The sequence below is a fragment of the Eleutherodactylus coqui genome, chromosome 2 (assembly GCF_035609145.1).
Source record: "Eleutherodactylus coqui strain aEleCoq1 chromosome 2, aEleCoq1.hap1, whole genome shotgun sequence".
Classification (NCBI taxonomy): Eukaryota; Metazoa; Chordata; class Amphibia; order Anura; family Eleutherodactylidae; genus Eleutherodactylus; species Eleutherodactylus coqui.
In genome coordinates, this window is record NC_089838.1 from 43,572,939 (window position 1) to 43,596,199 (window position 23,261).

Here is a 23,261-nt window from a genome sequence, read left to right on the forward strand (position 1 = left end):
TGGTGAATGTTTAGGCAAGACATGAAACTTGACGAGTGCTATAAAAAAAAAACCCCAAAAAACTAAAATTTTCCACTAGAAATAGAACAGACCAGCAAAGTTGATTTCTGAAAAAGCACTTTTTCAAGCCTAAAATTTGTGTGAAGCAGGCTTTCAGAGTATGAGTCAGTGGTGGTAATAGAAGGGGAATGGTGATAAACCAGCAAAATTGGTTATTAATTGAATCTTGGAGTGTTGGCAGCTCATTTTTGGTGAGTCAATTAGTGGTACTTTTTGGAGAGCTTGAGATTTTGGTTTAGACTTGAAGCAGATATACATGGATATATCTGACTGGAAGAGGTGAGGGGCCCAGCATCTTTTGAGTTTGTCACAATGGCTTTCATTCAGCTTGTTCCATCAACACTTTAAGGGAGGATAGTCAAACAGAAGTTGAGCTGGGAGAGCCCACTTCTAAATCCAGACTTTTCTGTAGGCACAGTTGAAAGTTTCCATATACTGGGTGTTTGAATCCTGGACACAGGGACACATATATGTTAGATCATCAATATTTTAGTTTCAGATAGCCCCTTTAAGACAAAGCGCATCCTATATCTTTGCACTTAGCCTATTGTATAATCTATATAGTATATAAGGTTTCCATAGACCCCATTGACTGGACAGAGGACGAACGTGTGTCTTTTTGGTTTCCATCTAGCTGGTATGCAGTGGTATACCATTTTTTCAACTGTATAGGAAAGAACAGTCTGCACTTTTTATACAGAAATTGCCTGCAAGAAACCGCAAAAAACTTCATTTTACAATGGCTCCCTATGAGTAAGGGATGTAGTGACAATCACCCAAGCCTCTGTCAGAAGTATACATCCTGAGCATTGGCTCAATACATACAGAGCCAAAGCTGGTAGGCTGTGTAGTAAGTTTCCCTTTAATGGGTTCTTATTTTTCTGTGTTTTGACCATGGTGGAAGGTTGCAAAAAAGGCTTTGGACCCCTGAAAAGCACATCTGACCTGCTGCTAGTTAAGCCATATTCTTGTACCACCTGCTTTTATTCCATTGCCATATCTCGCACCTGCACAATGAAACTTTCTAAGTGTAGATAATATTTAGAGTAGCCAGAACAATATCTTATTCTTACAGGATAATTCCTTGAATTGTCCTAATTGCAATAATAAAGGTAATGTAAAAATTGCCATCACCTCTTCCATTAGAGAGACTTAAGATATGCAAATATGTGTTCTGCTAATAAAAGTAAAGGCAAACAGTAATTCTGTAGAAATGACTAATAATTTTGCAGCAAATTGCAGCATCTGTGTAATCCTCTAGGTTTTTTGTTTACTAGTATGAGCCCATTGCATAATGTTGTCTTACTGAACCACTATAATTATGAGCCATGTACTCTGTATGAAGACGATGTGATATTTGTAGTCTAAGCCTCGCCACAGTGGGTTTCTTTAAATAGAAGCTATACTTTACTTCTAAATTGCTTAAGGCAAAGGAAGCAGAGATGATGTTTAAATGCAAATGGTACTAAGAGTGAATACTAGCTAGCTAACATCAAAGCACTCGCCAAAGTCTCTGCATTAATGAGGCTCTTTGTTTTCTGGATCAGAGCTTACAACAGGTTTCCAACTCATTGCCAAGGTTTTATCTCTATTTGGGAGGGCTGTAATTCTCAGACCATTTTTTCACATGCAAAACAAAAGTATCAGCTTAAAAAGGTCAAATAACGAAAAAGTAATTTGAACACATTTAACATGCAGCTGCTCCACCAATTAAAACGTTTAACACATCAATTATATATATGTATATATTTGCAAAACTAGACAAATATCCCGGCTATGGCATTAAATCCATATAAATGAGCTAGTAGTTATTTTTTCTTAGTGGTACCAGGAGTTTATAGTATAACACTGTTCCCTTCCTTTCTAATAATCATGCCAGTAAATAACTAAATATTTTTCGCTTTATAAGACGCACCAGATGATAAGATGCACCCACGATTTAGAGGAGGAAAATCGGGGAAAATGTTTTGAACTCACCCATGGATTTTAGTTGACAGTGCAGGTGATACGGTAGTACCGGGCGACGGAGGGACACTTCTGTGCCTTTACTTTCTTTCACAGAAGAAGCAGTAGAGCTTTGAGACGGGGCAGCTCCATAACACTGGCACTCGTGTACGGCGGGAGGAAGCCAATTGGTGGAGGCTGGGGAGCAGCAGCAGTTCCCGCCAGCGTTCACCACCAATCAGCAGTATGTATGGGAGGCAATGCAGAGGAGAGGAAACTTCTAACTGATCGCGAGTTTGTTTGCGTGACTGCGATTTAGTTCGTGGGACCAGACGCCCGATCGTGACGTCTAGCTTGTATTTCGCTTTATAGGACGCACAGACTCCCCCCCCCCCAATTTGGGAGGGAGAAAAGTGCGTCTTATAAAGCAACAAATACGGTAATGCTTTCTAGGTAAGGTATGATCCAGGACTGGCCCCAGGCTGCTATATTCCTCTCCTGGCAGTTGTGCCAATGAGCTGGTGCCACATAGGAAAAACTGCCACCTGAGCTCCTACTCAAGGTAAAGGAATTTGATTTCTGCAAGATCAGACAATGAGCTTACTTCTTATTTAGGCATTATGATTGATGGGACCCCTTGAAACGATGCAGCAAATACAATATATACCCCAGACAAATACATCTTTATGCCTACACAGTTGTATATGTCTGCAATTGATTCTCATTTTTAAAAAATACTGTAGTTAACTATACTTTTCCATACAGTTGAGACAAACCTATACCAATGATAATCTATGAGCATTTTAGAAGTGTACTTAGGGAAAATGTCTTAGCATATTTGTGGAACATTGATCCCAAAATATTGTGAACCCAGCCTAATGTGAATGGGAAATCTGACAATCTGCCTGGAAAGTCAAAAGTGGGGAAGAAGTATCAGACATGTTCGATTTCAACATCCCGATCCTTTGTTGCCCCCCAAAAAGAGTAAGGCACCTTCTTTCCCTTGATATCTGCCCCGGCAGATCCTCATACACCTGAAATCATTACTGTATAGGGAGGATGAGGAAGTAGGTTCTGTTTATATCACATTAGGGTCCTATATCAGGCATATGTATGCCAGGGACAGCTTTTGACCTATATATGTCAAACATATCCTTAGGGCTCCATTCATTGACAGAGGCCAAAAGAGTCATTTTGGCTGTCTGGTGAGCTTGTATATTACAGTATACATTTTTTACAATATTGAGTAGTGTAGTAAAAAGCATACGGTGCCACATGGCATTATACAATGGAACATAGACGTATTCCAATTTGAGTCTATATAGTGGGTTACATTGCAAAATTCCATGTCAAGACATCCAATTGGTCAATTAGGCCAGTAGGATATATCTAACTGCTAATGAAATAAAATTACCAGAATTGGAAATTATTACAGCAATGAGTATAAATATCTTCTATTGTGTCTAGTGTAACCGCCGTTGGGTAAAACAGGGAGGAGATATGTTCGATTTCAGTATGACCAATTTTTTTCTTCCCTCCGGAGACTAGTGTTGCCAGTGGTGTCTAGCAGCAGTTTTTCCGCCTCTCCTACTAGCTATAAGACTAGGATAGGAAGTGGTGGGAGATATAATGTTATTTATTTGCTATTTACTTATGTTCAAATCTGCATCGAGCCTCCATTGAAGATTCAATTGTTTTTGGTAGGAAGAATAGAGCTCCAAATGACAGACACCATTATAAGCCAATAGGGTCTATCACTCACTGCCAGTGTTCATTGTGCAACAGATCTGGCACTGTGCCATAAAGCCTTGTTGGATAGTATTTTGTGAATCTTTAAAAAAAACAAAAAACTTTTAGTCACTCCGTATGTGAAAAAACTGCTAAGAAAAAGTCAATACCAAAGACAGTCTGTAATGGGATGTGCAGTGTTATCCCAGGCTACACACATGGAGGGCATATCACTGTAATTATTTGCAAACCAGTCATGGGAAATTATATCCCAACACAAAGCAGATGTTATTATGGAGATAAGTGTTTTTGATTACTTGAGCATTTTGTTTCCACACTTGGTTAATATTTTTAGTTGCAGTCTTTGAAATGTGTGTTCATAAGAAAATGCTTATTGCTCCGGCATGGAAAGTCTAAATAGACGTATAAGGAAGATTCCTGCTCTGCGCTCCTGCACAGTCTGACCTGCTCAGCTTCCACTATGGTGTCTCCAAGAAGAAGATACCAGTATGTTTTGACTACTAAGATCTTCATGTTGTTTCCTGCCCCCGGAGCAGTTAGAAACCTTATAATTTATACGTCTTGTCAAATGCTTTTAGATGTGACTCCACAGAAATGTTGTACTTAAGTAAACACCAGGCCAATCAATTAGAGAAATGGCAGGTATTAAGCAGAAGAGAAGGGTTGCTCTTCCTGTATGTCGGTAATGTTGTTGTCGCACATCTGAAAAAGTTTTCAGACAGAATTTACATAAACAGTTAAGTAACTTTTATATGTCCTGTGAATTAGAACTATATGAGGTTCCAGGTAATTACACCAGATCTGAAATGTAAAATTCTGCTTATACGTTCTTGTGATCTACAGTTGAAGGTCTATTTACATCAAGTCAAATGTTTACATTTAGTGCATTTGCCTGCACTTTTCTATGTAGTAAAAAAAGGCATCCATACTGTTTGTATATTGACATAATGGATACCATAAGGACACTCTCTTGGCATCCGTTGGTTGGAAGGGGTCAATTTTTACTCTTTGAGACATTTCAAAATGTCCTTATATCATTTATAGTCCCCTAATTAATCATCTCAATTAGGGGTTATTAGTGAGAGGTTTGTGATCAGGACTGCCCTTTCAGGGCGGGTGCTCTAACTAGGTAGTATGCATGTTCGCTCCCATATACGTTAAAGACTGTGGACACCCTTAGAGGGAAATTTTTTCCACTTAAATACATGCATTTTGGGTTGTCAATCATTTTTGCAGCAGAGTTTAATTAAACATGTTACACTGTTTGTCTATAAACAGCGATATGTAGGAGCTGCACTGAGGTCTAAGGGTCCTTAATTACTCCGCTTCTGATCATTGGAACGAGCGAATGATGACCGAGTTTACTGTACGTTGTTCAGTCTGTGCATGCTGGATTGCGGGAATTGGAATCGGCCTGTGTAAGAGGGCCCTTAGACGGCAGTGTATACAGTGATATTCAGAAGTCAAACTGTTGTTGTTAGCCGTTTAGTTGTTTGCGACCCTAAAGGCGAACTCCCTCCATGTTTTTCGGTTTTGCACTGCTTCTTTCAGTTGTGTGATATCCGCCATCGTGTTCTTTGGCTCCAGGTCATTTTTCTAGCAACTCTGCTCGCATTACATGGCCAAAATCCGTGAGCCTGAGTCTGGCAATCTTGTCTATTGTGAGTCCGGTCATCTTGTCCTCCAGTGATATATCGGGTCTTATATGATTCAGGACTTCTCTGTTTGTTACTCTCGCCGTCCAGGGCATACGCAGCAGCTTTCGCCAGCACCACAGCTCCAACGCATTAATCCTTCTATTAGCTTTTTTCGCAGTCCAGCTTTTACACCCATACATGGCTGTGGGGAAAACGGTGGTTTGCACTGTCCTGCATTTAGTTGCTATGCCGATATCCCTACTTTTCCACATTTTGTCCAAGTTTAGCATCGTGCTTCGCCCCGATGCTGTCCTACGTTTTATCTCTGACATAGATTCTCCATCCTGGTCAATTTTTGAGCCAAGGAAGATGACGTCTCGCAAGCATTCTATGACCTCATTGTCAAACTGTACAAAACTTTTAATGAAACCCTGTTGCAAAATAATCATCAGCCCAAAACATATGCATTTGAGGGAAAAACATTTGTCCTCCAAAGGTATGTATAGCCTTTAATGAGGCCTCTTTAGTCCACAAATTCCTATGGTCCATGTGGCTTCTGCAAAACAAGTCTCCAAATGTTAACAGCAGCTCTGCCAACGTAGCTGCCCCATAGCTGTGTAGAGAAAACAGAAGGAAACTACAATCAGAAAATTAAAACAAACTGGGGAAAAAAGTGTGTGATAGATTCCCGTTAATGCTTCCTATAAATTACCATCTGCTCTACAATAAACGAGAAGTTTGGGTAAAATGGGGGTGAAAAGTTTGGTTTACCGTTACTGAGGGCACATCCAGATCACTTTCACTTTGACACATACAGATTTCTTTTCTTTAATCTCTCCTATTTCCTCTGGAAACACACCCAAGCTTTATAATTAGTTCAGTTGCCTGTAATTTTTCGCCTGCGGCTAAACTACTGATGATTTTGTGGGACGGCCTGTTTGCAATTATCAGTTAACATCTATGGATTCCCCCTGATATGTACTGTATGGATGGACTGCATTGTTCAGCGGGTTCAAGGCACGGATAATAAGAAAAGCCTCAAACACTACGAACAATCTTTGTAGTATGCCTTGGAAGATGATATTGTTTCTACACCACCTACATATACCTCACTGCTGTACAGAGATAAGACTATGGCTTGTGCCATGAAGCAGCCCGGACATTACAAGTATATGCCTGGCTGACATAACGCAGGAGCTGCACAGCCTACACTCATATTAAGGAGACTGATAAATCCGACTTAGGCCGGCTGCACACGACCGGCTCGGATCCTGCATGCGTCCGAGTGTACCTGTCATTACTTCTTCTCTCCTGTACTGCGGATGGTCCGCACGGCTCACCATTGGACATGCGCTGCACAGATTTTTCTTTTGTAAGCCCCTGATTTTCATGCGTTATTGCCTAGAGATGACACAGAGTCCGCAAGCTTTCTGCAATGTCAATTGCGGAAGGGCCACGGGTTGGACGGCTTCCATTGACTTCAATGGAAGCCGTCCGCGTGGAATCTGCGCAAAAATAGAGCATGCTGTGATTTTTCCTCCGCAATTGATTTCCGCTTGTGTGCAGGAAAAAGCATTTTTTCTTAGCATGCTATGGAAGGCATTTCTGCAGAATCCGGAGGTGGACGCCCGCTCTGGATCCCACAATGCGAGTTCTAAAGCTGCATTTCTGCTGCGGAAATCTTGCGGTATTTCCGTGCGGTGTCGCTGCGCTCATTCCGTGACATTTCTGCAGGATTCACGCCCCGTGTGAACCCAGCCTTACTGAGAACAAACACATTTTAACACATTTGGTACCATTTTGGTGTATATATGATATATTGATTGCTATTTATTACATTTTTTTTCTTGGAGAAAAAAAGCACAATTATCTTTTTTTTTGCGACATTTACTGCGTGGGACAAATAATGCGATCCTTTGCCAGATCGCACTTTTATGGAAATAGCAACTATGTTTTCTTTTTAATTGTTTAATTTTTTCCTAGAAATATGAGAAAAGGTTTTTTAACTTCTTGGATTTTTTTTTTATATTGTACTTGATAAGCTGTTCTTACTCCATTTTTTTAGTCCCTGCAAGGCCCCAGAAGGCTTTCAGAGGGCCCCAAGGTGTCATGGCAACCAAATGGCATCTCCTGAAGGCATTGGGCATTTTAAAATGTTTAACAGCCACGATCAGTGTTCACACTGATCACGGATGTTGCTATTGAGGGTCAGCTGTAAAGGCCCATCAGTGAACCACATTGGTACTGCCACCCTGGGCTCCCCCTGGAGTCTTAATGCCACACTGCATGTGAATGATAGATAATAAATGCAAGGCATTGGTTGGATGTTGGCCAAGATACATGAGCCCACTAACCACTTCACGGTTCCTTGCGTTGTAGTGGATCCCTACACTAATATAAATGCATCACAGAAGGGGAAATCAAGAATTAAAACAATCACAGAAAATGGCCGTTACTTACTGACTGAGGAGTGCATATAGATGCATCCTCCTCTCACCATGCAGGTTGCTGACTATCAAATGGAGGAGCCAATAACACCTGTGCAGGACACCGATAAAACACCCACTCACACTGCCTCCTGATAATGAGGGGGGTGGATGCTTGGTGTACACTCCCACACATAGTGGATACAGGGTGCCAGACCTGGCTGAATGATGGATTTTATAGTCACCTAAAAATCATTGTTTAGCTGAAAAGTAGACTATGGTAGCATTTACACACAACGATTATCATTTAAAAGACATCGTTTGAGCAAATTTTGAGCGATAATCGTTGCATGTAAATGGGACTTTAGAATCAGCCAACACCCGCATTGTATGGAACAGGATCGGCTCCCGGTCGCCCTCCATGCAAACACAGGATGTAAATGTATGTCCTGAGCATTCAGTGTCGTTACGGGGTTGAAAATGCCTGTGGTTTGTAATGGCAATTTTTACAAATATTTTTCTTTTAGTGACATTTTTCAATTTTTTGTTGTTTATGTTTATCAAAGTACTAACGACCACTTGTCCATGACTGAGTGAGTGACATGCTGTGCCCTGATCACATGACTGTAACTTCATCAAAAGTCCTTCATCAAGAGTGTGTTTCATGCTCCGCCTCTGATCACATGATGCTGATGTCATCATAGGTCCTTCATCACAGCGACGATTTCACCTCAGCGAGCAGGAGAATCACTGGAGCTCTGAGCTCCACCCCATATCACATAATGGTGATGTCATCACCGGTCATTCAATATTTTTACCAACTCCAACCGTCATCACAGGTCCTTCAGCGAGTTACATGTGATGATGTCATTCACTATATTATAAATGTCGCATTGCGCCATCAGAAACACTGGTACTAAAAATAATACTAATAACTAGTTGTAGTATTTTGAGAAAATATGAGCAAAAAAAGTCATAACTAGAGCATGCTGCATTTTGATAAAAATGCCACTGACCCCCAAAATGCCACAAACCAATACACTGCGCAAGTAGACATTTTCACATTTGTCCCTAGCAATTTAGCCCCCTCATAAGGATCAGTTAAGAAAAATATAGGGAATTACATTGCTGACTGCTGTGTATGTAACGAGTCTGTGTGCATGAGGGCCTGCCAACTTTCCCTGGTGCTAGGAAAAAGAGGTTTATGTATGTTGGAATTCAATCTACCCAATTCTCTGTTCCTGCAGGAGATCCCTTCTTCTCATTAAAATAAGCATATACGCTTGGTCAAGTTTGCATGCTTAGGGCTCAGTCAGACGCGCCTTTTTTTTTTTTTTGCAAACCTATGTTCGCAAAAAACCCCGCTCCACACGTTAAAAATGCATGTGACCGAAACTCCGTGCCCATTGCCCATTGCTTTCAATGGGATGCAGGCAATCCCCGCAGTGATTTTTGGGGAAGAGCTTGAAATGTGAGCACTTCCCTGAAAATCATCCCTAGCTGGTGCAGAAAATAGTCAGGTCTCCAGCGCGTCTTCTCTCTTTCATGCTGGGACTGCTATGAAGCACTTTCTGATGGCTGGGGATTATAAAAACCCCGCCTCCAGAAAGTGCTGGTCTGATTGGCTGAGCACTCAGCCAATCACAGGCAGCGGTCAGCCATTCAATGAATGACAGCTGAGCGCTGCCTGTGATTGGTCACAGCACTCAGGCAATCAGAGGCAGCGCTCAGCCATTCATTGAATTTAGTCCCATTCAAGTTCATAATTATGGGTAATTTAAATCAGTGACCTGACCCTAATGCCCCTGCTTAATATTTGAATCCACGGGCCTGTGAAGGGTCAAATACATAAAATAGATCTCAGAATACATAAGTTACCATAGTATCTGACAGGTCTGACAGAGAATACTAAAGGTGTGTTTAGACGGAACGATTAGCGTTCCAAAAATGATTCAAACATACGAAAGTGATTGATAACACTGGATCACAGGGAAAAAAACTTGTCTGCTACTTTGGGTATTTCATGTGTCCTATACTAAATCGAGTGTGTAGAGTCCTAATCTGTAGTTGGATTTTGCCTCGGACGTCGGGTGCTGAAGTTATACACGGTGCCATTGGCTATTCGTACAGGCATGATAAACTGATGTTAAGTTGGTTATACAGCCACTGTACAGAACTAGATTGTACTTCAAACCTGAGAGATTACAAAAACTCGTTCACATTAACAAACATGTAAATAAAAAGTTCACTTGAGTCTTTACGTAACGCACATACACTTTAGGCACTCGCTTTTGCGCTTGTCTGCTGTTGACCGCTGCAGAAACCAGCAGTAGTCACCATCACGTTGGGGTGGAAGTGGCCTTGATATCTTTGTCCCATGCTGGCAATATCCTGGTGGAATCTTTCCCCGTGTTCATCATCACGTCACCCAAATAATCCAGATGAGAATGTAAGAAATGTATTGTGAGGGACGTTCGGCAGCCGAGTTGGTGATACGCTACTAACATGGTGCTTACAAGTTCAGCTTGGCTGTCAGCCGATGGTTGTTAAGAAGGTTTTACACAACTAGCATAAATGTATCCCAAGCCGCGAGTTCAAGCACTCAATTTGGATCTGAATGTGTCATCATGCATTAATTCGCAGATTTCAGGACCAACAAAAATTCCTGCTTTTAGTTTGGCTTCCGTTTTGGGTTTTCCAAACTTGTCCTTCAGATACTGGAAACTATTTCCGTTATGATCCACAGCCACAACAAAGTTTTTTCCGTTAGGCCCAGCTTAATGTGGTGGAAGGGACACTATCATTGGGTGCATGCAGCGCATTGCATCTGCCAACAGTGCGCTCAACTCTGAATGGCCGCTGTGTCACTTTGTAAGGATTGGAGAAACTATTTTTTACTTGTTTTTTGAAAATCCAGAACCATTGGTGATGCCGAAATAGCAGGCCGAGTGATGATCTTTTGGTTCACGCCAAATCATAGGTACGGCAAACCTCATTGCCATCCTCTTGCCATGGAGCCACTGTGTGAGGCCAGAGCAGCCCACGGTGCAGCAGATGTGAGGCGCCCATCTTTTGTCTTGATCTCAAACTTTACACCCCAAAATGATACTTGTAAGCAATCTTTACTCTCTTTGTCAGGTTTTTGCGCTGAACACGTGGTGTATTAACCTTTCAGACAATTTTTGCTACATTTGTGGTAAACACAGCTCCGCCTACTCATATTTAGCCTAAAACAGACATACTAGCTATAAGAAAACAGTGTTGTCAACTAGAAGCTTGCGCTTGGCCCGTCTCACATTATATAGGCCAATAGGATATCAACTGCTTACATCAGCTTACCAACATGCTCAGTGGGGGGTCACTGTTACAGCTGGGGCTACTGTGGGGGGTCCCTATTACTGCTGGGGCCACTGTGGGATGTCACGGTTACCGTTGGGGCCGCCATGGGGGTCCCTATTACTGCTGGGGTATGTTTACACGTGGCAGAAATTTCCGTGGCAAATTCTGCAGCATTTCTGCATCCAAAAAGCAGTCAAAATCTGCACCCTGTCTATTTTGAAACAGCCCTGTCCTTTTTAGAACAATCTGGGTTAAATCATACGTCATGATAAACCCCGCCCCCTGACGTGTTAGCACATTGCGATAAATAAGTGGGTTTTGGGTTGCAGTTTGGGCACTCAGTAAGTAAATGCATCCTAGTTTATTATTTTAATCCCTTCTTCCTCCATATGTCATTGCCAAATGCTCATTTAAAGGAAACTTGTCACTAATGAACAGCCCCTCAAACTAATTAATGCCTGTTCAGTCAGACAAGGACCTGGGGGGTGAATTTTTATACTCCCCTGTTACCCTGTTCCCGCAGTGTCTGTTGATGAAGTCAATGCGTAGGAATAAAAATACTTCCCCCTCGTCAATAGTCACCTCACCGAACTGGTGCTGCTTGGAGGTGACGGTTCCCTTCAAATATACAGTATACACAGATGTTTGTCAACATAGTGTATGTGCCTAGGGAAACACTAAGTATTAGTATACCCACCAATCCTCTGCTGTCAGGTGAAAGGGATATGCAAGCTGTATGTGTGAGCATTGGGTATATAGCAGATTATTACACAGGTATATCCCAATACAGAAACCATCAGTATGCCACCAGGTGTAGAGTTCACAGACTTCAAATGGAGTATGATGAAGGGATGTGACCTGAGCAACCAATCAGTGCGGGACATTGGAAGGTCCAAAAGCGCGGCAAAGTCCAGTGCTGGTTTATTCGAAAATGGAGAACATCTGGTGTGTGCAGTGCAATCACGTTCAGTGAGACCATGAAAACTGGAAGAACATGGACAACGAAGCCTCGTACAAGTTGTGAAGGTATCATGCACATCGGCTGCCAAAACACTCACTCAAGATGTCTCACAGGCCTTTGAAAAATGCATCAATACTAGAAGCACATGTAGGGAACTACATGTGAATGGTTATCATGGACTAGCGGCTGCACACAGCAGTGAATGCACAGAGGCACCTGTGATGGTGCTTTGAGCATTGTTCTTGGACTGTAAATGAGTGGAGGCAAGTGTTGTAGACAGTTAAATCAAGGTATACCATTTTCTGATTAGATGGCTGCACTTGGGTGTTTCTGCTGGGAAGAGCTAGTGCCATTGGTTATAGTGAAGTCCACCCTCAATGCCACCCCTCTCAACGGGTACAGAGACATTCCGGACAATGTGGCATCACCTACCCTGTGGCAATACTTTGGTACAGCTCCGTGTCTCTACCAACATGACCGAGCATTTAGCATGCAGTGTTGAGGCTTGGTTTGAGGAGCAGAACATCTGTAAACTTCACTGGCCAGCCCAAAGTCCAGATCTCAATTCTATTGAGCATCTTTGGAACTGGAGTGCTGTATCTGCACTCCCAAAATACTCATCATTCCCCTCATTATCTGAAGCGCTCTTCAAGGAATGGAGGCAAAACCCTCCACACATCCTACTGGAATTTGGTGGAAGGCATGCCTAGGAGGGTTACTGCAGTAACTAATACCAAGTCATCCACCAGGAGAGGCAGCAAGTAGATGGGATCTTCATCCAGGAAACACGAGGAATCGGGTTAAAACAACCTCCCAAGTTTTGTTGAATAAAAAACTGGCATTTCCAACAGCGACGTTTCGGCCAAGATTTCTATGGCCTTTGTCAAGCTAAGACCAAGGGCGGACCAACACCATATTGAAAAATGTAAATATAATTGAATTTCATCACCTTTTTATGTATGTCCCAATACTTTCGTCAACACGGTGTATATAGTCTGGGTAATGGGTTTATACATTACAAACTACAATAACATTATTTTATTATTATTCTGCATTAAAATATATCATGAAGATATTGGGATGGGTTATCAATAGCTAGAAGTGGAACAACCCCTTTAAAAGTACATAGGTCCCATACTCTGCATCATTATTATTAGGGTGTATGGACATCTTGGAGGGAAAGTTCACCACTTGGTACCACCTTTAATGAACGAAAGTAGAACCACTGCAAGCAGTATTTGCCAGAGGGGCCAGTCCATTTATTTTGTGGATCATCGTTCATTTGAATGGAAGATATGTAATAGTACATTTTTTCACAAAAAAGTAACTGTACAGTCAGCTTAAAGGGGTTGTCTCGCGAAATCAAGTGGGGTTCAGCACTTCTGTATGGCCATATTAATGCACTTTGTAATATACATCGTGCATTAAATATGAGCCATACAGAAGTTATTCACTTACCTGCTCCGTTGCTAGCGTCCTCGTCTCCATGGTTCCGTCTAAATTCGCTGGCGGCTTGCTTTTTTAGACGCGCTTGCGCAGTCCGGTCTTCTGCTCTGAGCACGAGCCGCTTCAGTGTGCTCGCCGCTACAGCTCTTCTGCGCATGCGCAGACGAGCTGTATCTTCTCGGGAGCGCGCTGGAGCGGCCATTCTGCTACCATCCTCTGTTAGAGGAAGGTGCAGAAACTTCAGCTGCCCAGCCGAGCCGCCCAGCCCAGCCGCCCAGGTAAGTGATGGGTGACGGACTGACGGGGGTGACGTGTGACGGACTGCCGCTGTGGCCCCGGAGCCTACCACTGTGGTCCCGGGGCCTACCGCTGTGGCCCCAGAGCCTACCGCTGTGGCCCCGGAGCCTACCGCTGGGCCCCAGGGCCTACCGCTGTGGCCCCGGAGCCTACCGCTGGGGAGCCGGGGCCTACCGCTGGGGAGCCGGGGCCTACCGCTGTGGCCCCGGAGCCTACCGCTGTGGCCCCGGGGCCTACCGCTGTGGCCCCGGGGCCTACCGCTGTGGCCCCGGGGCCTACCGCGGGGGAGCCGGGGCCTACCGCCGGTTACCTGCCGCCTGGCGGTGGGTGACTGGTCGGCCGCGTTCAATCCCGGGGTCCGGTCGGCGGCTGCGGGGCGTCTGGTTGTCAGGGAGACACAGCTGGTAGCGTCTCGGGAGCGCGCACGTCGGGCTACAGCAAGCGACGGGAAAAGAGCCGGCGGCCATCTTGGGGAAACTTTTTATAAGTTGCTGAAACGCTGGAACTGTAAGTAGAAACCGGCTAGAAAAGTCATTTACAAGGGGGCTTAGTAATGTATGCTTAATAAGGGGGACTGGGCAAAAAAAAAATTTCACTGCTTCCTCGAGACAACCCCTTTAAGTTTGCCTGGTGATAGCAGCTAAATACCCACATTATAGCCAGTGTATTGTACAAGACCATGGAATTCAGGGTCAGGGCACATGTACAGAGGGTATCTGTCTGATAACAGTGCTGCTGTAAACACAATGGGGGAGACTTGTTCGGTCCTGACTCCATGAAACCTGAGTCACTCTTTCCATAACAGTCAAGATTTTAAAAAGGTCTGGAAAAATGTCTAATACCTTGTAGTGGCACTCTGTATGACAGATTTATTAACTAGTTCCACCACTTTTCTCACATCTATAACTTTAACCACCAATGTAATATACACTCATTGTCTAAAAGAATCAAACACCTAGAAGGTGTCGGAATCGAATGAAACTTTATATGTGGATTGTAACATTGATATAAGTAAATGACTATAATATCAGATAAAAAGGATCATTTGTTGCAGAAGACTGAACACTTGAAGGGAGGCTCTAGTACCCTGTTGTACTGCCTCTAGCTTGGATACAAGATGTGATACGGGCTGGCATGGAGGCTCTAGTACCCTGTTGTACCACCTCTAGCTTGGATGCCAGTTATGATACGGGTGGACATGGAGACATACAGATTCTGTGTGGTATCCTGTGGCATATTGGTTCACATTTGCTGTAACTGAGCCTCTAGATCATACAAACTCATACGCTGTCGAAGTTGATGTCTCAGATGGTCCCATACAAGGTCTATTGGCGACAAATCTGGTGACCGGGTAGCCACGGAAGTGTTGTAATATTGTGGAGGTATTCCTGAGACACCCTTGCTGTGTACGGCGGAGCATTAACCTGCTGCAAAATGCCTCTTGGAAGCCGCCATGAGAGGAACACATGTGGCTGCAGGAGGTCCTCAATATATTCCTGAGCTGTCATTGTCCATCGTACCACTTCTAGGGGGCACCGACTGTCGTATGCGATGCCCCCCCCCCCCCCCCCCGACTATCACAAAGGCGGGATTGAGTCACTCACCTCTAGGTCTCAAGACACAAACGCGGTCGTCATTTGTGCCCAAACTAAATCTGGATTAGTTGCTGAAGACAACCAGGTTCCACTCTGTAGTAGTCCAGTTTCGTTGTTCATGGCACCACTGCAAATGTAGACGACGGTGGGTGTCAACGGCAGTCCACGTAATGGGTTCCGTGAGGCTAAATGCGCTTCAGCCAAGTGCTGGAGAGGGGCCAGACAGACACAGGGGCCTGTAACACTGATGCTACCTGTCTCTGGATGGTGGACAACGAAACAATTGGAGCTTGTCGGACGATCAGATGATCCTCTTTACTGGTGGTCTGACGAGAGAGCATCCTGAGCCCAATTGCCTTGTGTGCATGCCTTCACATATCTACTGGTACCTACACACCCTAACAGCTTGGTCAGAGCGGCCAAAGTGGCAACAAGTCATCGATACGGCCATCCAGCTTCTCAAATTTCAATTTTACGCCCCTCTCAAACGTGGTTAACTGGGCAAAATCTCTGCATCACAGAGGTGTCTAGTGGTCAACAAGCTCTACACAAGCGGAAGAGGTCACCACACAAGGAGCCTCTGAGAGCCTCTTACAGGCCAAGCGGGAAACCACTTTTAGGGCTTTAGGTGGCAAGATAGATCATCTAATCACGCCATAATGCTAATCCTTAAAGTCTTAAGTGATTTTTTTTTAATTATAAGTGTATTTCAGTTGAATATGATTGTAAATTACACATTTGTTGTCTTTTTATCAATACGTATTACTCTGTGTATAGGAGAAAAGCAGAATATAAAGCAGACTTGTGATCATGTGGTGATGCCATGTAATTACTGTGAAAGGAGGTGAGAGATGCGGAATGTGCCACTGTAGATGGAAAGGCTTTACACATGGTTACCCGGTAAACAATACTTTAATGAACATTGGATAATAAAATTACTGTAAGTATTATTGGTATTCAAACAGCTTTAAATCAAATATACAATTTGCTATTACAGTAAAAACAATACCTCTGTATGTTTATAGGTATATATGGCAAATAACCAGTACAAGAAATAATAGGGCACAGACTAGTAATCACAAGCAATTACACATTCCACGCTGCCCAGTGGTAGCAACACATTGAATCCGGTGTAAAATGAAAGAACTGCTCTAAGGGTGCTTTTACATGGGGCGACCTGTCAGTTGTAAATTCCTGGCCGGTCATCCCAGTGATGATGGTTCTTGTGCTTTTACAAGTGAATGGAGGCGGAACGTGCATGCATTTAGACTGAACAACAATCCTTCAGACTCTCTGATCGTGGGAATCTGAAGGATTTCTTGGCCTCGGTAAAAGTATTAAGGTCTGGTATACTTAACCAATTTGCAGTAAATTCTTGTAAGTGCTGCATGTTTGTACTTATTGACCATATTGGCCGGTTCACTTGTGAATAGTCTATATCCACAATCTGGTGGACAATTACAGTACCTTTTGGCTAAAGTCTATCTTTCAAAAGTTAGCCACTGGGTGGGAGGTTGGGGGTGTTGAGAGTCAACTCTTGAAGTGCATCACCAAGGTTCGTTTCTGGAAGCTTCCTCTGTTGACTTCTGCTGGTCTCTCACACTTGGATAGGTCCTGGATGTGAGTTTCGGACGATAGCATGCATTGTCTGGAAATGCAGTCTCAGTCCACTGACAGCGCACCTATCAGCAGCGCCAACCACGATTACTAGCTTACATCTCTCATGCTCATTTTGCAGATGACGAGTCATTCACGGAGGCTCTCTCATGCCGGTCTGCACAAGTGTAGCTACAGGTCAGCTCTGCTTCCGCTCTCACTGACGGAGTCTCTCTCTTTCCTGCACCCGATTCCAAAAAGATTGGCTCGATGTGTAAAATGTAACTAAATATTCAAAAAAAAGTACAGTGATTTGAAAATCTCATACAACCATACTTTATTCACAGTAGAAACATAGAACACAAATCTGAAGGTGAAAGTTTAAAAAAATTAGCTTATTTAGAAATTGTTGGCAGCAACACATCTCAAAAAAGATGGGACAGGGTTAACAAAAGGCTGGAAAAGCAAGTGGAGGGTCAATTTAGAGAGACAAATGCAAGTTAAAGCTGTATCATGCAAAGAAGCCATTGTTACGGCACTCTGACCCCCGAGCGCCAGATGGCGTGCCCTGTACTTACCGCACCCCACTGTCCCTGCCTACTTGCCTCGACCTGGCTAACCCCAGGCGGACAACTGGGCGACGGTCCCTACTCTAGCTAGGGACCTGGCGACTACCTAGATGGAACTAACTACCGGGGGACAGAGTGCCGACAAGGAAAGGCAGATGGAATGACCAAACAGGAAATACTGAGCAAGGCAAAGCTGGGAAAGGAAACTGACAAGCAAGGGCACTAACTGAGCAGAACTGCAGACAGGACTGACTAGTGGCTGACAGAACCAATAACTGGCAGTGAGCTCAGGTCACTGCCAGCCTTATAATTGCAAAACTCCGCCCATGGGTGGAGAGTGGGAGGAGCCAACTCCCGCACTCACAATACAAGAGGGAGGAAGGGATGCGGGCCGCGCCCTATGGGCGAACTCGCCCACGCACACCGGCCACCCCACGCTGCCGGGAGAGCCCTGACGTCACAGCTCCAGGACGCCGAAGCCGGAGCGGGACCGCGACGCGCTGCATGGTAACAGCCTTATAACACAATCCAGAAACGCCGGCATCTTCTGTGGGCCAAAGCTCATCTAAAGTGGACTGGGGCAAAATGGAAAACTGTTTTGTGGTCAGATGTATCAAAATGTGAAATTCTTTTTGGAAACCACATATGCAGACAAAAATAATGGACGCCAGTTTCAGTAAGACTGGTCTCACATGGGGCCAAAATACTGCCAAATTTTCGTGTGGACTTTCCGCATGGAAATTCAGCCAGCGATCTTAAGCCGGAGACTAAGCAGCAGAGTGGATAAAATTTGGAAAAATCTCATCCACACGCTGCGGCCAAGCCGCACTGAAACTGACACGCCGCGCGGATTTCAAAGCCGCGGCATGTCCATTGTATTACCGTTTCCGCTGCGAGCTCTCTCCTGTCTATGGGGAGAGATGTTAGTTATCTCGCTTGGAGGACAAGGGTCCGTAGCGCCAATCCATAGTGACCATGACTGAGAGCATTCAGTGTAGATGTCGCAGGAGGTACCGTTGCCTATCTGTTGCACCCACGAGCGCCGCGGATGACCAGGAGGCTTCCGCCATCTGCGGAGGGATGGCTGTATTGGGATAGAAGCAGACAAGCCGCTTCAAACTCGTGACGAACGGTGCCTTTCTGCTGCGGAAATCCTGCAGAACTTCCGTGTGGTCCCACTGCGGACATTCCGCGAGATATCCGTCTGGTGGGAACGCGGTCTATATGTGACGGGCTGCAGAAAGGTGCTAGGCGTACACAAACCCGCAGGCACGCTTCCATACATTGAAATCGCTAATTAGCCTAATTTGTTTGAAATCAATGGGTTCTATTCAATGCGCAAATCCACACGTATGATTCACGCCGCATGCCTGATTCGCAAGGACGTATTTCTGTGTGCATTTGTGGACGGAAAATGTGTGTGCGCAATATGTAGAGATAGGCGCATCGCTTCCAGCGGGTCTGGTTACACGCACGTATTTGGCGTGTGAAATTCGGTTGCGCAGCGTGATCAATGTTCCTGGGAAAGAAAACGTCTTGAACTCATCAAACTAATTGGCCGCTTCAATGGCTGAAAGCGTTGGTGGGGTTTTTTTCTCGCACAATTGCCCATGACTTGCCTGCAGCGGAACCCGACCCTGTGCACGGCCGGCACCTGGGCGTACCCGTCTCTTCTGTATCTGCTCTGTACTGCGGATGGTACACATGGCTCGCCGTCAGACGTGCGCAGTACACATTTTTCTTTTAAACCCCTGCTTTTCTAGCGTCATCGCCTAGTGATGACGTGGAATCCGTGACCATTGCGGAAGAGCTGCAGATCGGACGGCTTCCATTGACCTCAGTGGCGGAATCGGCGCAAAAATAGGGCATGCAGCGACTTTTCCTCCCCAAGTGGAAAATCGCAATTTGATTTGCACTCGTGTGCAGGAAAAGCGCTTTTCAATAGCAGGCTATGGGTAGTATTTGCTGCGGCACCCAGAGGGTGGTGAGGAGGGCAGCCCGGGCACGTCTCAGCCACACTGCCCACAGGTTGCGGCGGTCCCTTTAAGAGCCCGGGCTGGTGCAGCCCCCGAGTGCTCCGTGCAGCCATCACTCAGCGGGCGGCGCGCTTTGAAGTGCTCTGCCTTCCCCTCGTCCTCCCCATCAGAGGCTGCAGACCGCGCCGCTCCTCTCTCCGCCAGCAGCGCCTTCCAAACTTTCCCGGCTGCGCCCCCTCCCCTCTCATGCGGGGACCGACCGGCCGGCTCCCACAGCGTGATACCCGGTGCCCGAGCAGGCAGCATGCCCCAGCTGAGAGGCGGCGGAGAGGAGGACCTGGGCGCCAGCGACGAGCTCATCTCCTTCAAAGACGAGGGCGAGGAGAAGGTCCAGGAGAACTCCTTCACCGAGCGGGACCTGGCGGACCTCAAGTCCTCGCTGGTCAATGAGTCCGAAGCCCCCGCCATGCCGGAGGTAAGCCCCGTGCCCCCGGGCACCCCGCTGCCCCCCGTGCACACACCACCACTCATCCCTGCTCTCTCCGCAGGCGGTCCGACGGGTACAGGACGTGCAGAGGGTTTACCAGGAGAAGCTGGCAGATCACATGGAAGATGGTAAGCAGGACAAGGGGCACACGTGCCCACATATAGATGTGCCCACCTAGTGCCAGCATAGTATGGGCTGCTCTACAGATACTTGGCACTTTTACTCCATACCAGTTGGGTTTTGGCCATGTGAGTCGGTGCCATTTATTTAGCATGGAATTTCTTCAGCGCTGGCGTGTGTGCCGTTCTGCTACATGCCCCTGGTGCCAGGCTGGTGCCCGCTCTGCCTGCTCGCACACACTGACTCCAGATGATGAGATAGATGGCATCCTGGCAGCTGGTAACCCGACACTTGTCATAGCTCACTCCAAAGTAAGGGGTTCTGTGCCGCCATTCTTCTGGATTTTCACGCCAGTTTGGTTTTGCGCAGACGGAACGGATACGCTGCGGTTTTTGTGCCGTGGAGTTCTGTGCAGAAAATCCAAAGTGTCTTACAGGAGCGGCAGCGCGGATGAGATGATACGTAGCGGAAGACCCGCCGCGGGAAGTGACCGACTCTGCGCAACTAAAAACTGCAGCACTTCGGATTTTCGGGGACGTTTACAGCAAAACCCACGTGTACGCGCTCCCCGCTGGTGCGGCAGCTCCCGTCCGCTGTTCACGCCGGCGCCGCGGCTCCGTTACATCGGGGGAGCAAAGAAATAGAAGCAAACAAAGTTTTGGTTCACTTCTGCTGCGCTATAGTCCCGTTTTTTTTTAATAGAGCGAGTGGCTCCGCGGACCGCGCTATTTGTAAAGAATGGAAGACGATAAAAACCTTTCAGTTTAAAACAAAAAAACACCAAAAATTATTTCCTTTTTTCTGCTCCAAAAACAGAATGGAGAGACGGAACTCACTACGGCGAGTGGCACACGGGCAGTCGCAATTTTGCCGCAGGAAAATCCCTGCAAAATCGCGTCTTAGTCCCCTTGATGTCTTTGAGCAGCGGCAGTGCTTGGTTTTTTAGAACAACCTCACCTCGCCGCCGCACATGTGATAAAATTGCGCAATTTCTTTTATTGCCAAAGTCAATAGGACGTTCTAATGTTAACATCGCAATGCGTGTATCTTGTGATGCGATTAAAAAAAAAAATCGCGCATCACGGAAAGAGGGAGCAGTCTGCGTTTTTCTTTCTCTCATCATCGCATGAGTGAAAACATCGCAGATGGGATGGGAATGATTGGAAATCATCGGTTTCATCATCTGCTTTTTTTACGGACTCTCGCATCACGCAATTTTCTCGCCCGTGTGAAGCCACCATAAGGTGAGTGTGACCAGAGCCTGGCACGTGCGGAGCATGCCCTCCTGAGGTGGGGATGTGGCAACATTTATCTTGTCCGCGTGGCCTGGATAAACTCTGCACGAAACCCGAGGCGGGATTGACTCGCGGTGTAGATGGTGAAGCCGCGGTGGGTGAATTTCTGCTTCGGATTTTCGGTGTGGATTCAACGTCGTCACACGAGGCGGTCAGATTCGCGTCACATCCACCCGGTTGGCGCAGATTTGCTGCTGCAGGAATTCCGCTCTATTTGAACCCCCCCCCCCCCGCCCCCAAGGTCGCCGTCACTCCATCTTTTTTTGCTGCGTATTATCTGCGTGTGACTTACGCAGCGCTAAACCACGTATTTCAATGTGGCGTCTCACACTAGCATTCTTGTGCCATGTATTTTACGCTCAACTGCACGCAGAAGGTCCGGTTTTGGGCGTTTTACTGTGTATTTCACGCATAAATCGCCCATTAAAATGAACAGGGCGCGTAAAAAAAGAAAACCAGTAAATACGCAATTGCGCACGTAATTCTGCGGGTTTTTTATCAGGAGGGGAGGGGGAAGTTGTGACATCAGCTTGCTCGTCTCTGACTTTACGCAGGCAAACTTGCACAAAAATGCGCCCCTAGCACGCAGTGAAGCGCTGCATATAAAGCACTGCGTTTTTGCGCCCGGTGGTGCGCATGGTCTTAAGGTACCGTTACTCTGTACGACTGTCATTATTGTTTTTAATGAATGAGCCCACTGTGTGCCTAGAAGCAATTCTCAGGATAGGTCATCAATAGTTGATCAGCTGGGGTCCGATCAGCTGAGCGGTGCATGCTGTCAGCGCCACAATAACACAGAGGTCGGAGCGGAAGCCTCCATGCTGACCTCCTTATAGTGGCCGGTGGTTATATTGTAATTGCAGGCATGGATTTCAATGAGAGCCGTGCCTGCAGTTACAAGCGCCGGCCACTACACGGAGGTCGGCAAAGAGGCTTCCACTCCAACCTCTGTTATTGCAGCACTGACCGCTCAGCTGATCGGTTGGGGTCCCGAGCAATGGACCCTGGCCGATCAACTATGGATGATCGTTGCCTATAAATATTAGATATTTGATGACCTCGCCCGCTATGGGGCTGCTACGCACTTGCGCCAATGTGCTGGATCAGGAAAAGCTTGAATTTTACGTGTCTGTCAGGCAGCGGCAACGACTGACCGGAACCTTCAGCACCTCCAATTGAAGGGAGGGATTGGCCTGCTGTCATTAATCATTGTATGATGGACAGCGATGCAGCGGTCCAATTTTTGGTGTCAGTTCCTCCTCAGCTGTAGGGGAGATCTTTCTTGGAAGGCTCACATACCACATTTTTACAAAGTTGTTGATATGGATTCTTGCTTTGTTTTAAAAATTAAATGACTAATCCCACATATGGACATACTTGGGGCCGGCTCAGATGAGCGTAACGTAATAGCGTATTACGTATTGCTATTGGTAATCTCCTTCAGAGCATTTATTTAGTGCAGACTTGTTTACTTTCCATGAGCAACGCCCACAGATTTGGAAAAAATCGTGGCATGTCCCATCTGTGGACGTTCCATGTGACAGAAGAAACAGTGATGTCAATTACTGATCTGGATTCCATTTTGGTTAGCTGCACACCAACTGATGCTGCAAATCTGAGGCGCAACTGACTAACCATCTAATGTGTACGAGGGGGTCCTGAAAATAAAAAACGTTTGTGCTGTAATGAGCTCTGCTATGGTTCCTCTAGTTATGTAATCTGGATGATGTAAGGGCGACCTCTACTGGCCCTCATGCATTACTG

The 23,261-nt window shown here is 45.6% G+C and overlaps 1 protein-coding gene across 6 annotated transcripts in view; it reads left to right on the plus strand.

Moving 5' to 3' along the window:
* Positions 1-19,737: 19,737 nt before the first annotated feature.
* LOC136611258 (transcription factor 7-like) overlaps positions 19,738-23,261 on the plus strand; it is a 112,354-nt gene continuing 108,830 nt past the window's right edge. For all 6 annotated transcript variants that reach the window (XM_066590697.1, XM_066590698.1, XM_066590699.1 and 3 more), the window contains exons 1-2: positions 19,738-20,070; positions 20,144-20,210. In XM_066590697.1, coding sequence (XP_066446794.1) covers positions 19,900-20,070; positions 20,144-20,210 — 238 coding nt within the window. In that variant the 5' untranslated portion in view covers positions 19,738-19,899. The remainder of the gene's footprint in view (positions 20,071-20,143; positions 20,211-23,261) is intronic.